This window comes from Chaetodon auriga, chromosome 23 (genome assembly GCF_051107435.1).
Source record: "Chaetodon auriga isolate fChaAug3 chromosome 23, fChaAug3.hap1, whole genome shotgun sequence".
NCBI lineage: Eukaryota > Metazoa > Chordata > Actinopteri > Chaetodontiformes > Chaetodontidae > Chaetodon > Chaetodon auriga.
In genome coordinates this window covers 6,109,537-6,122,764 of record NC_135096.1, presented here as the reverse complement: position 1 = coordinate 6,122,764, position 13,228 = coordinate 6,109,537, and the positions used below count along the sequence as shown (strand labels likewise).

Sequence of the window (13,228 nt, the reverse complement as noted above, 5' to 3'; positions counted from 1 at the left end):
CTTGAGTATTTCATGCTTTTTTTTTAATATTTCTGCTCCACATTTCAGAGGGAAATATTGTACTTTTTTTTCCCCACACATGATGTGTTCAAAGTCAAGCTTGTGGTTCCCAATGCTTTTAGCTCGTGACCCCTTTACAAAAGAAAGAAAGTAAAGGTTCTGAATACTTCCGTTAATCTAATCCATCCATTTTTTCCCCCCTCCCCACCCCCACCCCCCACCCATCCACCCCACCCCCCTCAGGCCTCCCCAGGTCTCGTTCTCAGACTTGTCTTCCTGAGCTGCTGAGGTTTCTGGGGCAGAACGTCCACGCCAGGAAAAACAAGAACGTGGACATCCTTTGGCAGGCGGCAGAGGTGAACCTTCTGCTTTGTTCGTCATCAAATACAAGAGAGAATTTCAATTGATTTGTCTGACAACAGCAGCGAAACATCAGCTAAAGAGCATATTAACCCATAAGGGGTGTGCGACGGAGGTGTTTGAGGGAAAACTCACATGTCAGGTTTGAGAATCACCACTGAAATTGGATATTGAGCAGATGAAACATTACGTTAAGGTGATACCGACCGACCGTCCCCTTCACTCCGCCTCAGATCTGTCGCCGGCTGAACGGGGTTCGTTTCACCAGCTGCAAAAGCGCCAAAGACCGCACGGCCATGTCGGTGACCCTGGAGCAGTGCCTGATCCTGCAGCACGAGCACGGCATGGCGCCGCAGGTCTTCACACAGGCCCTCGACTGTATGCGCAGGTAGGACGCCCCTCACAGTGCCTGAAATAAGAAAAAAAAATCACACCTGGGCAAAAAAAAAAAAAACCTGCCACGGTTCCTATACGGTTATTCGGCTTCTAGTTAAACCCACTGCGCTATCTGCCTGTATCATTTGAACTTGATGGACATCTTTAAAAGCACTGAAGGTCAGAAGGGAACTAAAGTGTGAGAAAGGATGTTTTGCCCATGTGCGATTTGAAAACTCTGCCTGCTTCCTCTGTAAAAACAAACAGTAGGTCTGAAGGTTCATCTCTTTGGAAATTCAGCCGGTTGCTTCCTCCACCAGACTCCAGTCAAAAATGTGCAAATTTTGCTGATAAGCATTGGAGACCGCAATGTGACCGCGATCTGGAGGAGAGAGATACTGAGCTGATATGTGCGCTCGCTGGTCTGTCTTCCTGTCTCTAAGTCTGTCCTGTCCGTCCACCCAGCACTGTCCCGTCTCGTCTTTCCTCTCTGCACAGCTCGCGAACGCTGTTTCAGAGTCTGAGTTACAAACGGGGGCTGACGGAGTATTTCGCTTAATTTGTATCATGGAACCACTTGAGCAGTCGTCATCACCGCTTCTTTTCCTTCGTCCCTCCTTTGTTTCCTTCGATTCATTTCCAAATGATGTCTGAAGTCGCCTGCGACAAGAACACAATGGCAGATTTCTCGAATCTTTAGATACTAAGCTGTTTTGAGTTCACTTCAGTATTTCTTGTTTGGTTTTTTGCATGGGAAATTTGACTTGCGGCATGGCAAGAAAAAAAACATGCATACAAAAATCACACGTCCGTCGGTCAAACAGAAAGAAATATCGGCCGGAAAGAGAAACTTTTTGTGTTGTTTTTTTATTCATCAAATTGACATCTTGTATGCTGTAACTAAGGAAAGAAAACTGAATGCCAAGCATGTGAAAGCGACACATTCTCCAAATGCATGTCATTTAAAGTGCTTTCCAGAACATGAAATGAGACATCCACGACGACCCCCGACTCCAAAAAAAAAAAAAAAAAAAAAAACGCCGGGATGCTGTAAATAAACAGAATGGGAAATATATGCTTATTCTGAATTTGGGACAGGGGTAATAAAACACTAGGAAAGTTGTGGATTGCTCCAAAAAACGCATCTGCAGCTCTCAGAAACAAGCTGAGAGAAGTTCACATTCAAGTGTTTGTATCTTTCTGTGTGTTCGGAGTTTCCCTGTGACTTCATGTTTTAAATATGTTGTTGTAAAACGATGTAATCTCACCTGTCTCGTTCTGTTCTCGTGCTCAATAAAGTTGCGCTCCCCACGCGGATGCTCGCATGATACCACATTTCTTCACCTTTTCCTCCCCCCCCCCTCTTCTCCTCCCCTCACATCTCTCCCTTCTTCCTCCCCTCCGCCTCCTCAGCCGACGAGCATGAAAAACGGCTTTTTGATCGGTTTGGTTTAGCTTGGAATGGATTTGAGCCGTGGTGCATGTTGGGGGGGAAAAAAGGCTCGGAGATGTGCTCCTTCCCTCCAGATTTCCCCTTCATTATCCTCCTCGTCCCTCTTGTCCACACATTGGCTGAAAAGTAACGAAGTGAACGGACAGCACGCCCTTTAAAATTTGCTCATTTTGAAGTTCGGTTTTTGGGATTTCCCGCTCCAGGTGCTGTCTGCATGGAAGCTTTTCTTTCAGGTTTTGTGTAAAGTTCCTGATCCAGAGAGCGAAATCACTTCAAAATGACACCTCATCCCTTAAATTTAAAGGGTGTTTTCCAATGCGTGCTCATCCTGGCATTCCATCCCTTCCTCCTTATTCACGCCATGTCTCAGAATATATAAACATGGAGAGCCATTGCTGTATTTTCTTCTTATCTTCTTTCCTTTCCTGGAAGACGCCTTTCTTAATTTTTCTCTTTTTTCTCTTTCTCTTTGTCCTCCTCCTCTGTTTCCCGCGCGCTCGACTTGTGTTGTGCCATTGGTTTTTTTTTTTGATTTGCGGGATTGTTTCCTTCTGGTTGGTTCGTCATTCGTCTCCATTCATTGTGACTTCTGTATGATTTTTGGAATATCATTATTATCGGTGTCACCTGTTGATTTGCCCGTTTCACCTCTGTGCACGTATACCTGCCATCTTGTTTATTTTGGCTTCGTTGTGACACACACTGGCCCGCCTCCTTCCTCTCCTTTCCTTCTTCCTTCCTGCAACCTTTTATTTCCTTTTTTTATTTCCTCCTCCGTCTCCTCTTCCCCGAACTGCCCTCATACTTTTTCTTCATCTGTTTCCATCTCCTTCCTTTTATTTCCTCCTCTGCCCTCCTCCACCTTTGCCTCCCTCCAAATGTTTTTTGCTGCTCCATACCTCCTCCTCCTCCTCCTCCTCCTCCTCTTCCTCCCACCCTCGTGGCTCGGCAGCATTGGGACGAGGGAGGGTGTGATCCAGAAGAACCTTAGCGGCTTGCTGCCCGTGCGTGACTTCCGGCTGGACCCCAGCCTCCTGTACTCGCTGCCCCTGCTGGCCCTCAGCCCGAACCTCCTGGTGGTGTGGATCTTCCTCAGCGTCGCCTATTTCCTGGCCAAGCTCCGCTGCAGCTGAGCGGCCGCGAGCAGCTCTCCGCTCAGAGCGACTGACTGAAAAAAAACTCCAGCGTTGATGAGGAGGCGTGGGAATGCTCCTCACCGGCTCCTGAGGGTGTTTCTGAAACTGTGCCACTGTCCTGTGAGTGTGTATGAAATTCATGCACACTAAATCTGTACAGCATGAACACACTGTCCCACCCCGACTTAAGGGCTTAACTCAACTGACGCCCCCATTTATCAGATGCCCCCTTGCCCCTTTTTTTTCCTGTTTGTTTGTGGACAATTTTTGCGCCCAGCTTTGAAAAACCACACGTTCGGCCCGGAAACGCTGTAAAACGCAGTTATTTTTGCCTCAGCGTGGATATAATGATTTGCTTTATGAGGTTTCCCACAGATTTGGCGTTGAGACTGCATCCACGCTAAGCCGGCTGAATCTAAAAACACAGCTCGTGTGTGTGTGTGTCATGTTTTCACGTCGTTTCCACACAGAAGTGCAGCGTTGTGTGTGTCATCGTTATCCAGCTTGGGAATGGCGGAGTCCAGCACTAACAATGAAAACTGCTTTAAAAAAAGGGGGTGATTACCAAACAGTATGGGGTTTGGTCTCATTAAAAATCTTCAGGGTTGTAACTTCCATGACCACTGCTGTGCTGTCATCTCCTTTAGTGACCTGAAGGGGTTCGGAGGTGGCAAAATGTCTTCCAGACTTCACTCCCATTCATACTAAAACATGCCGGACCACAATGGAAAGGAAAAGATGTGTTTTTAGATGAAGCTGGCTTAGCGTGAACGTGTCACGTCAATGGATCTTCAAACCCAGTCGAGACACTGGGAAAAAGTCTGAATGAGTGGAAGACAGCTGACAGGATCCCTCTCAGTGTGCGGTTTATCATCTGGAAGAATAATAGACCGTGATGGGATGTTCACATTTTTTTAGTGGACGGCGCCCTCTAATGACACAGAAAACACAAAGTGACCGTTCGTGGCCAGAAACCCCACCTGAGATGTGAATATGTACAGAAAATATGCAGATTATATATCAAACCTTGCTTTCAGGAAAGAGTTGTTGTCGATAGTAGCCATTATGAAGGAGCGAGAGTTCTGATTGAAGCTTTGCACAAGCAGCAGCTAGCCTCTTTCATTTAGCGTCGTCTTCCATGTGCTTTTGCACCTTCCGAGCTAAAGCTTTCATTTGGTGCCAAAACGACGTAAGCTAACTTTAGCTTATCTATATTTTTTCAGGCAGTATTCGCTCGTCTTGTTTGTTTCGGTCTTCCTGCTTTTCTAGAAAGTAGAAGGAGGTTTTTTTTGTTTTTTTGCTTCTACTTCAGCCTGTGCACTTTCCAGCAGATCTGGGTCGCCGACTCTGTTTATAGTAGACTTGAACCCATTTTGAATGAAAGTATCTAAACGTATGCATTTTCTGGGGAATTTTAATAGTATTTGGGTTTAGAATGACAGAATGATTTAGTCTGTATCTCAGAGTGGAGCATAATTTGAGCTCTTGAACTGAACTCATGTTGACACTTCAGCCAGGCGAAGATGATGATGCCAGTTTTAATTCAATCAAAACTTTGCTCCATGAATAGTATTTCTTCCCTTTCCTGCTCTTTCCTCTGCGCCCCCCTTGTATTTGTTTGGCCCGTGCGCGTTTTAAATGCCTTGCATACTTCGCCTGAGCAAACCAATGGAGCGGAAGGCTCAGGGATCAGGCCCCTCCGTGACCACATGCATGACCCATGTCCTAAAAGAGAGGGAGCAGAGTGATTGAAGGGCAGCATGTGCAAGCCGGAAAAGACGAAAAGCCTTCATTTCCCCTCGTTAAAGGCCCGATGGTAAACCCACACAGGTGATTTCATTTCACCCGGCTGATGGACGGCTTCTCAGGACTGTGTGGGCGCGCACAGGTCTAATCAGCCACGAGTGACAACACCTGTGGGTGCTGCTGCAAATCAAAGGATCGCGGCAAAAGATGTGAGAACAAGTGCTCAGCTTGTGAAAACTCAGTTAAAAAAAAAGAGTCAATAGCAGATATTAGTCCGATTGTTCGCTTAAATATATGCATTTGGGAAGGGAAGAAGTTCGTGTGACCCTCTGAAGTTTGAAGGTCATGTGGGTTTTCCCTGAAAACGCACTGTTTTCTCGCTCTTGAGCCTCTCTGGCCTGCCTGCCTGAGGTGTTATTCACGGGTTCGGTTCATTCGTCAAAGCAGTGACACGTTTGACGTCGTCGGCCCTTTCGTACTCTTCGCTCCCCGGGGTCGAGTGTCCGCTCTCGCCTGCCTTGAGGGCAGCAGCAGCAGCCGGCGATGGCTCTTTCCGGACACTTCGATTGATCCCAGCGCCGATTCAGCCCACGTCTGCTCCTCGGGCTTTTCGTGCCGACGCAGTGGAGGCTCGCTCCGTCTCGCTGCATCTTGAAGGATGCAGTTTCTGATCGGCTCACGTTGGACTGTGTGATTGTAGGATATTCAGGGGAAATGCGTTTAATTATGCAGCGTAGCACCGTCAGTTCTACGCCCTTTAGAGCATTTATGTGTGCCAGTTTACAGCTATTTAGATGTTAGCTTTGCCGTTGTCACAAACTGGTACAGATTGCAGCTATAAACAGTTAATATTAGCTTTATGGAGTGGAGCTGTGTCGAGTTAAGAGACTGCTTCCATATGATGGATGGATGAGGAATGTATCCACGCTTGTGCCAAACGCTTTAGTCTGGTTTTTATCAGGTGAATTCAGGTTTGTAGGATCTGTGTTTTGTGACGAGATTAAGCCAGAAAAGATGCGATGTCTTTCTCTGAATCGAGTTCCGCCTTTGTGTTCGTTCATGCGTCCTGGAAATGAGAGAAAAATACACCAGAAAATGTGTGAAGTTTGTCTTGTTTTTTAGAAACTTCAAGTCACTGTACTCGCTCTGAGGCGTAGTTATTATTCCACTGCTTTCTCAATGAATCAGTTTGTCTATAAAATGTTCGTCCTTACCAAGAGCCCAAAACCGAAAGATGCGCGACATGCCTTCAGATGAGAAACCGGGGGTGTTGTGATTGTGTCACACACTGGAAACCCGCATTGCACAAATCGATATCTTGAAGCCATGAAGCTAAACGAAAGCTTCAGTCGCCTCCCCGGAGTTTTCGAGGCTCCGTCTCATTAAGATCGACCCAGTAAGGAAATGGATCGGACCAGAATAGCCTCCCCTGGGAGTTCACCGTGCTCTCGTGACCCCTAAACACTCACACATGCGCTTCTCAGCGAGGGATGGAAATGTTAAATATCTCTCTTTATTCTCACTTATTTTTGTATTTATCAGTCAGTGGAAAGATAATACGTAATATGTTTTAATATTTCTTTTCAGAATATTGTTTATTTCGTCTTATCTGGACGCCGCAGTTTAGAACTACCTCTGTGACACAGAAGCTAAGTGTTGAAATAAAAAAAGAATACAGACACACATCTAATATACACATATATAATTACACGGAGAGCAGGAATGTGAGGAACGGGGAATCATTTGATGGAAAATGATGACAGTATATGAAAATTTGTTTCAAAGTAAATCATTAATTCCCCACCGTACTGATGAAATATCATCACATCAACCTTCAAGAGAAGCATTTTAATTTCTATTGTTTGTTTTGTACTCTTACGATCCAGATGTATCAGAGAATATATTTGTATTGCTGTTCATAAATTGTATTTAAATGCTTGTATTGCCGAATTGTAACGTTTGCTATATATTGTCTTAAGTTATTCCGAAGCAGAGTGTACGTATATATAGATATACTATATATAAAAAGAACCTATACGATGTGATTATCATGCTTGTGCCATAACTGTCACGCTGTCGTCACTTTATATCGCAGCTCAATCTGTCAGTGTGATCTGGTTGTAATATGCAAAGTCATGTTTTTGGTTCGTATTTTTAATTTAATATCTTCTCATGCCAAACTTTTGACATAATAACAGTTTCCGGGTACTTTTAAACCTTTAACCTCCTGTTAATTATATTATGTGAGCAGGTTATCGACTAATGGTCACATGATGTTCACTTTTAATTTCACTTTTTGTTTTGCTTCTTTTTTCTTTGCTCGAAAGGTATTTTAAGTCTGACAAAGACCTCGACTCACATTAGTGCTTTTCGGTGTTAGAAGTAATCCTCTCCAGACAGATTCCAGATCAGCAAACAGCAGAGAAATCTATGTTTGAACTGTCCCTGTTGTGTTTCTTCTCCACGTTTGGCAATCAGTGCTTTTCCTCAGACACTCAGCGGCAGTTAAATGTCACAAAGCTTCAGCCTCGCTGCGTCCCACGTTGCTCTAAATGTACCACAAACCCAAGAAAACCTCCAGTCAGTGTGTCCCTGAACGCCACACTCCTGCTGTAATAAACGTCTCTGCCTCGGCCTGCAGAACATGAACAGACTCCGGTGGCGTTCTGTGGTCTTTAAGGTTCATTTGTCGTCGCAGAAGAATCTTTTTCCTTTAACTCTGCTTTCCCTCCATCTTTTTGTCCGTGTGTGTGACTGGTGTTGCGTGTCTTTTTTTTTTTCTTTTGCACTTTTTCCAACGTCGCCTTCCTCATTCAAGTCTTTACTGACCTCTGCTGGCAATCGGGTGGAATTGCAACAACAACAACAACAACAACAACCTAGTAGCACTCAGAGAATGAGTTGCGAGGGCCGTCAAAGTGGGAGAAAAGTGCATTTTATCATTTGTCTTTAATGCTGTCGCTCACTGACTGTCAATCCCTCAATCTGCAGCAGAGTAAGTATCATTATCTGCCGAGGGACGATTTGAAACAATTTCAGCATCATTCACAGCCATCATTTCTATTTATTTGCTCTCGTTCTGTCTGTGAACACACCCCCCCCACCCCTGCTTTGTCTCCTCAGCGAGGGCTGCCGTCGAGAAAACACTGTGAAGAACGTCGGATGCAGAAAATACGCGTTTAACTCGCTGCAGCTCAAGGCCTTCCCCAGACACTACCGGCCGCCCGATGGCACCTACGGGAAAGTCGAAACCTGATTGGACCACGGAGAGCTCTGCGGCGGGGAAAGTTACGAGGCCGTGTTATTGGACGGGGTGGCGAGTGTGTTTTGTGGGAGATCAGACTGGGTACAATCAAACAATCTGTTTCTGTTGACCATCATGTCACCTGGTGCCTGTTTCACAGGTTTTAGGTCGGATCCGGTCGGAGGTTCGCTCAGTCACACTTCGCCGTCCTCCTTCCACCGCCTTACTGTTTTTAGGGTACTGTACTGTATTAGTTACTGATGCCATTTTATGCATAACGCACTGAATACATGAATGTTTTGTCCGGGAGCAGGGGTGTCCAGCTCTTCGGTTTTTTATTTCCTCTGATGAGAACGCACACGAACAGCACTGCCTGATCCCTGATCGAGCACTGACGTAATCAGTATCAGCCACACGAACATTTATATTTAGGTTAAATCGAGAGAAATCATTAAAGTCACGTCTTTGAATTCAATTATGGGTAAATAAACTAGGTAAAAACAGGCAGTCGTCCAGCAGCCAGCGTCTCTCTGTGCAGTGAGGATGTCTCCTGCAGACTTCTTCCATGAATTATTTCAGCTATGAATAACACTCCCTGCATTCAAAGGATGATGTTGGTCTTCTTCTGTATTTTTATTATTGTCAACCGATCTCATGAAAAGACTAAAAAATGCGTTCATGTGTCTCTCAGTTCCTTTCAACTTCCTGTTTGTGTCTCTCGGACGTAAATCTTTAAATATATAACTTCATTTTTTGTAAAGAGGCCTCCGAGTGCAGCAGTGGGGACTATATTCAGCAATGGATGAATACACATTCACTACTTGTCACCCAGTGCTACAGTGTGGCTCATTGATGTGCTTTTAACAGTTTTTCTATGGTTCAGAGAAGTAAGACAAATCCTGTGACAACATTTCCCTGCTGGTTTTGGTCTTTTCGTGGCGTTTGCTGACACTGAAAACTGAAAATATTCGTCTTTTCAGTCACTTTGCAGCCGCTGAGCAGCTTTAGAACTACTGACCGTTGACCTCTTTGTAGCGGGCGGGAAGGGACGTTAGTTTGTAGATGGTGATCAATTCAACTTTGTAGCTTATAAGGACAAGGGATGAACTGTATGTCCATATTAGGGTGACATTCAGGATAGTGTCACAGCGTTCGGTAAAAGTAGGCGAAAGCATCAAGGTCGAGCAGCTGAATTTAAAAGAAAGGATAAAATAAACGACGGATCTGTACAGCAGCACAGGACAGTTTGCAGGCTGCGCCTTTCATGTTTTGTTTCTATGCAATTTGCTGTCACTGCTCATGACTAAGACCTCTCTGCATTTCCCTGTTTTTCCATTTCCTTCATTGAGGACTTGCATTTTAGCACTTATTTGGAGTCGTTTTCCTCTCACTTCCTGCGTGTAAAACTGCCACGGTGATCTGCAATGACATGTCTGCGCCACACGGGAGGCGCTGCTCTTCACCTCCCGCGCCACGAAGCCACGTCGCAACTTCATCATCTGTCACTTCTGATGGAGTGGAGTTCATCCGACTGTGACGTGAATCACTGTCAGACTCAGTCAACATCAAACATGAATTAACTCATGGAGATTGGCAATGATTTCTGGATCTCCGACAGCGTGCGAGCTGACTTTGTTTTCCTGTGGCATTCTGTAATCTGTAAAGAACAAATAAAGATGTTACATGAAAATACAGAAAGAAAAATGGTGAGAAATCCATTTCCTGTGTGTGGGTAGGAGGTCTGCTCCTTTTTTGATCATTGATCATTGTGAAAATTAAAATGAACTGCCATTGAATCAGCTGGAAATATTCAAGGATGCAGTAACACTTTGTAATCGCTGGAGGGCGCCATTAAAGCGTAAGACTGACAGAACTTTCCAGACACGATTTGACAAAAGTATGTGGACGACCCATCATTACATCTATGGAGAGGGATGTCCACTTACTTTTGGACATATATACGGGGCTGCAAACTTGCCAGTTCGAATGAAAAATTATCAATCGATATTATGAAAAGAAATCTAAATTATGATATCCTGCGGTTTAAATTTTGAATTGTTAGACTTACGATTGAACTCATAATGAGATCAGTTTTACTTAGAACTAGAATTGAGTGTTGTTTGGCTCATAATTTTAACTCAAAGAGCTTTTCATTTCCTTTCACATGAAATGATGAAATACGCCTTTTCTAGCATGAAACAACACGTTGTTCTTAGACGATGTTATGGCTGCAGTTGTAATTATGTTTTTATGCAGATTGGAGTGTGTCAGTGCTGAGAGGTGATTGGTCAACTGGGTAAAAACGGGTCCAAGATGGCCGGTCGGCGGGGTGGACTGCCAGTTTTGTTCAACCAACTCTTCTGTTTTAGCTTAGTTAGGGAGGTAAGCCCTGTGTCTTTCGGTTCCTTTGCTTTTGTTAGGTTATATCCTCCCCAGTTAGAATTGTTTTTGTTTGTTGTTTTGGCCTTGGTCCACCCTGAAGCCATTAATTGCCTTGAACCACTCGTTCATTCATTTTCTTTGTCAAGGTTCGTGTGAGGAAAGGCCAGGACCCAGATGCAGAGTGCCAAAAACACAAGTTTATTTTCACCAAAGTAATGACAGAAAATCACCTTAGAGGGAAAACGCGGACACGTGGAAAACCAAAAAAAAAAAAAAAAAATCACCGTTACGGAAAACAGGAGAAAGCTCAAACTGGAGATGATCAAAGTGCAAAGGAAATATATATATCTAAATGTCTATCACAAATAACGTGAGGCTGGAGGTCGGCTCGAGAGCAGGGCACATGAGAGGCTAAAGCAATACTCCGGCGCAGGAGCAGGTTTGGAGCCGGCTTAAGTAGCCGGCTTGATTGCGTGATGAGAGGCAGGTGAGTGCGATCAGCCTCGCTGCCGAGCCGATCACCCCGCCTCAGTGCGCTCCGTCTAGGAGCAGAGGGAGAGAGAGAAAAAAGGATTAATGCTGGGGTAAGAGCACAAGAGTGACAACATGACTTTCAGCATACTGTATGCTGATGATCAGGTCATCATGTCTCCTTACTCTGCTGGTCTGCAGGAGCTGCTTAGATTCTGCTCGGACTATGGAAAGCAGTTTGATGTTAAATTTGAACTCCAGAAAGAGTGTGATCATGATCGAACTTTCCCTTCTTTCTTCCTGGCAGACAGAGAGTTGAATGCTGTTGATAAGGTCAAATATCTTGGTCACATTATCAGAGATGACCTTTGTGATGATGATGATGATATTCAAAGACAATATTGTAAACTGTATGCACAAGCAAACATGCTGGCAGGTAAATTTTATGTGTGTTCTGATAATGTTAAAATTGCTTTAAAGCCTATTGTACTCCACTGTACACTGCCCGCCTGTGGTGCAGCTGCGGGTGGCGTACAATGATGCTCCTTGAATTATACTGAGGCTCCCTCAGTGGACGAGTGCCAGTCAGCTCTGTGTGTGTGGTGGTATTCCCACCTTAGCTGCCGTCCTAAGGAATTTTATGTTTAATTTTATGGTGAGGGTGGACAACTCCAAAAATGAAATTATTATGGCTTTAACCGTGCCTAAAAAGGAGCAGCACCAGATATTATTGTGATTTCTGGAGACACTGGTGAGCATGTCGATATGTATTTTAGGTGTGTGTGTTTTTGTTTAGGGTTAGGGGTAGGGTTAGGTTTAGGGTTAGGGTTAGGGTTAGGGTTGTTTGTTTTTGTTTGTTTTTGTTGTTGTTTGTTTGTATTATTTTTATCTGGACCTACTTTTGAGTCTGAAATAAAGATTGATCTGTGATATTTTGTAAATAAATATAGTAATTCTGTGCTCTGGATCTGTGGCTACTTGGGACCTGGGGGAGATGGGGGCTCTTCGTGTTGTGTGTCTGTGCACCCCCTAGGCCGGGCGTAACAGACAGTGAGGTGTTTTTAATGTCACATGAAAAGCTGAACAAACTGGGATGGACTCCCTCACACATCTTCAGGAGAAACCACCATGAAAGGCTGCTGTGTTTTAAAAAAAAAACAAAAAAAAAACAGGCTTATAGAGCAGACAGTCCCTCATCGCCAGCACGAACACAACTTTCTTCGCGGGCCAAGCCATTGGCGTCGTCTCCGTGTCTGCCTTGCTGCTCTTCCTCTTTTGCCAAGCTGATTTTCTGCAGCCGCATGCAGGACAGCGGCTCTGGGAACCAGCTGGCTCCACGCTTGGACCACGAGGGGTTTGTTGCGGTCTTTGCGGGGTGTTTGTCCCCACAAGAAGACGGTGCCCAGAGTCTGGCCAGACGGAGCCGCGGTAATCTGAAAATCCTCAAGATGGACGTCACCAGTGATGAAGAGGTGGAGCAGGCGAGGGAGAGACCTGCCAGAGAAAGGTGAGAGTTTGGCACGCTGTAAAAAATGACCCAGTTTCTCTTAGCTTGGAAAGCCCCTGATGATCTGATCGCTGTAGATTCAATCAAATAAGACCAACGGCGGTCCTCGGGAACGCGGGACATCTTCAATTACTTTTAACTGGATGACTTGTAAGAGGAGTGCTGATTGGCTGACCTGAATACAACATGATACTGGAGAAGACGTGATAGTGAGCGCCCAAGAGAGGCCGAGCATCCTCTGATCGACAGCAACTTTCATTCCGAGTAATTAGCCAATCAGGGACTCCTTCCTCTCTCACATTATTCTCTCATCGTCTCGGCTTCTTGGGGATTAAATGACATCTTGTGTGTTTGTCTTCTTTCGCTCTGCAGCGGAAAAAGTCTCCTTTGAGATTTTTCACCCGTTGCACAACAGAACAGTAGCGCTGAAACCAGAAGACACATGAAGTTCAGGAGAAGAAATCCAGAAGTTTTCACGCTGGAGTTGAAATTCAGTCGACTGACAGATTATTCAGCCACAATTTTGACAATAAATGAAACATCTGAGTAATTTA

General features: G+C 44.8%; 1 protein-coding gene across 15 annotated transcripts in view; it reads left to right on the top strand.

Annotated features, from left to right (window-relative positions):
• Window positions 1–10,022, top strand: part of LOC143316026 (inositol polyphosphate-4-phosphatase type I A-like) — a 33,933-nt gene extending 23,911 nt beyond the window's left edge. For 9 of the 15 annotated variants that reach the window (XM_076723703.1, XM_076723709.1, XM_076723702.1 and 6 more), the window contains 3 exons: window positions 244–356; window positions 594–748; window positions 3,141–7,724. In XM_076723703.1, coding sequence (XP_076579818.1) covers window positions 244–356; window positions 594–748; window positions 3,141–3,321 — 449 coding nt within the window. In that variant the 3' untranslated portion in view covers window positions 3,322–7,724. Of the gene's footprint in view, window positions 1–243; window positions 357–593; window positions 749–3,140; window positions 7,725–8,193 lie in introns of those variants that run through there. The other 6 variants (XM_076723715.1, XM_076723713.1, XM_076723714.1 and 3 more) reach the window with 1 other exon arrangement.
• The last annotated feature ends 3,206 nt before the right edge of the window (window positions 10,023–13,228 follow it).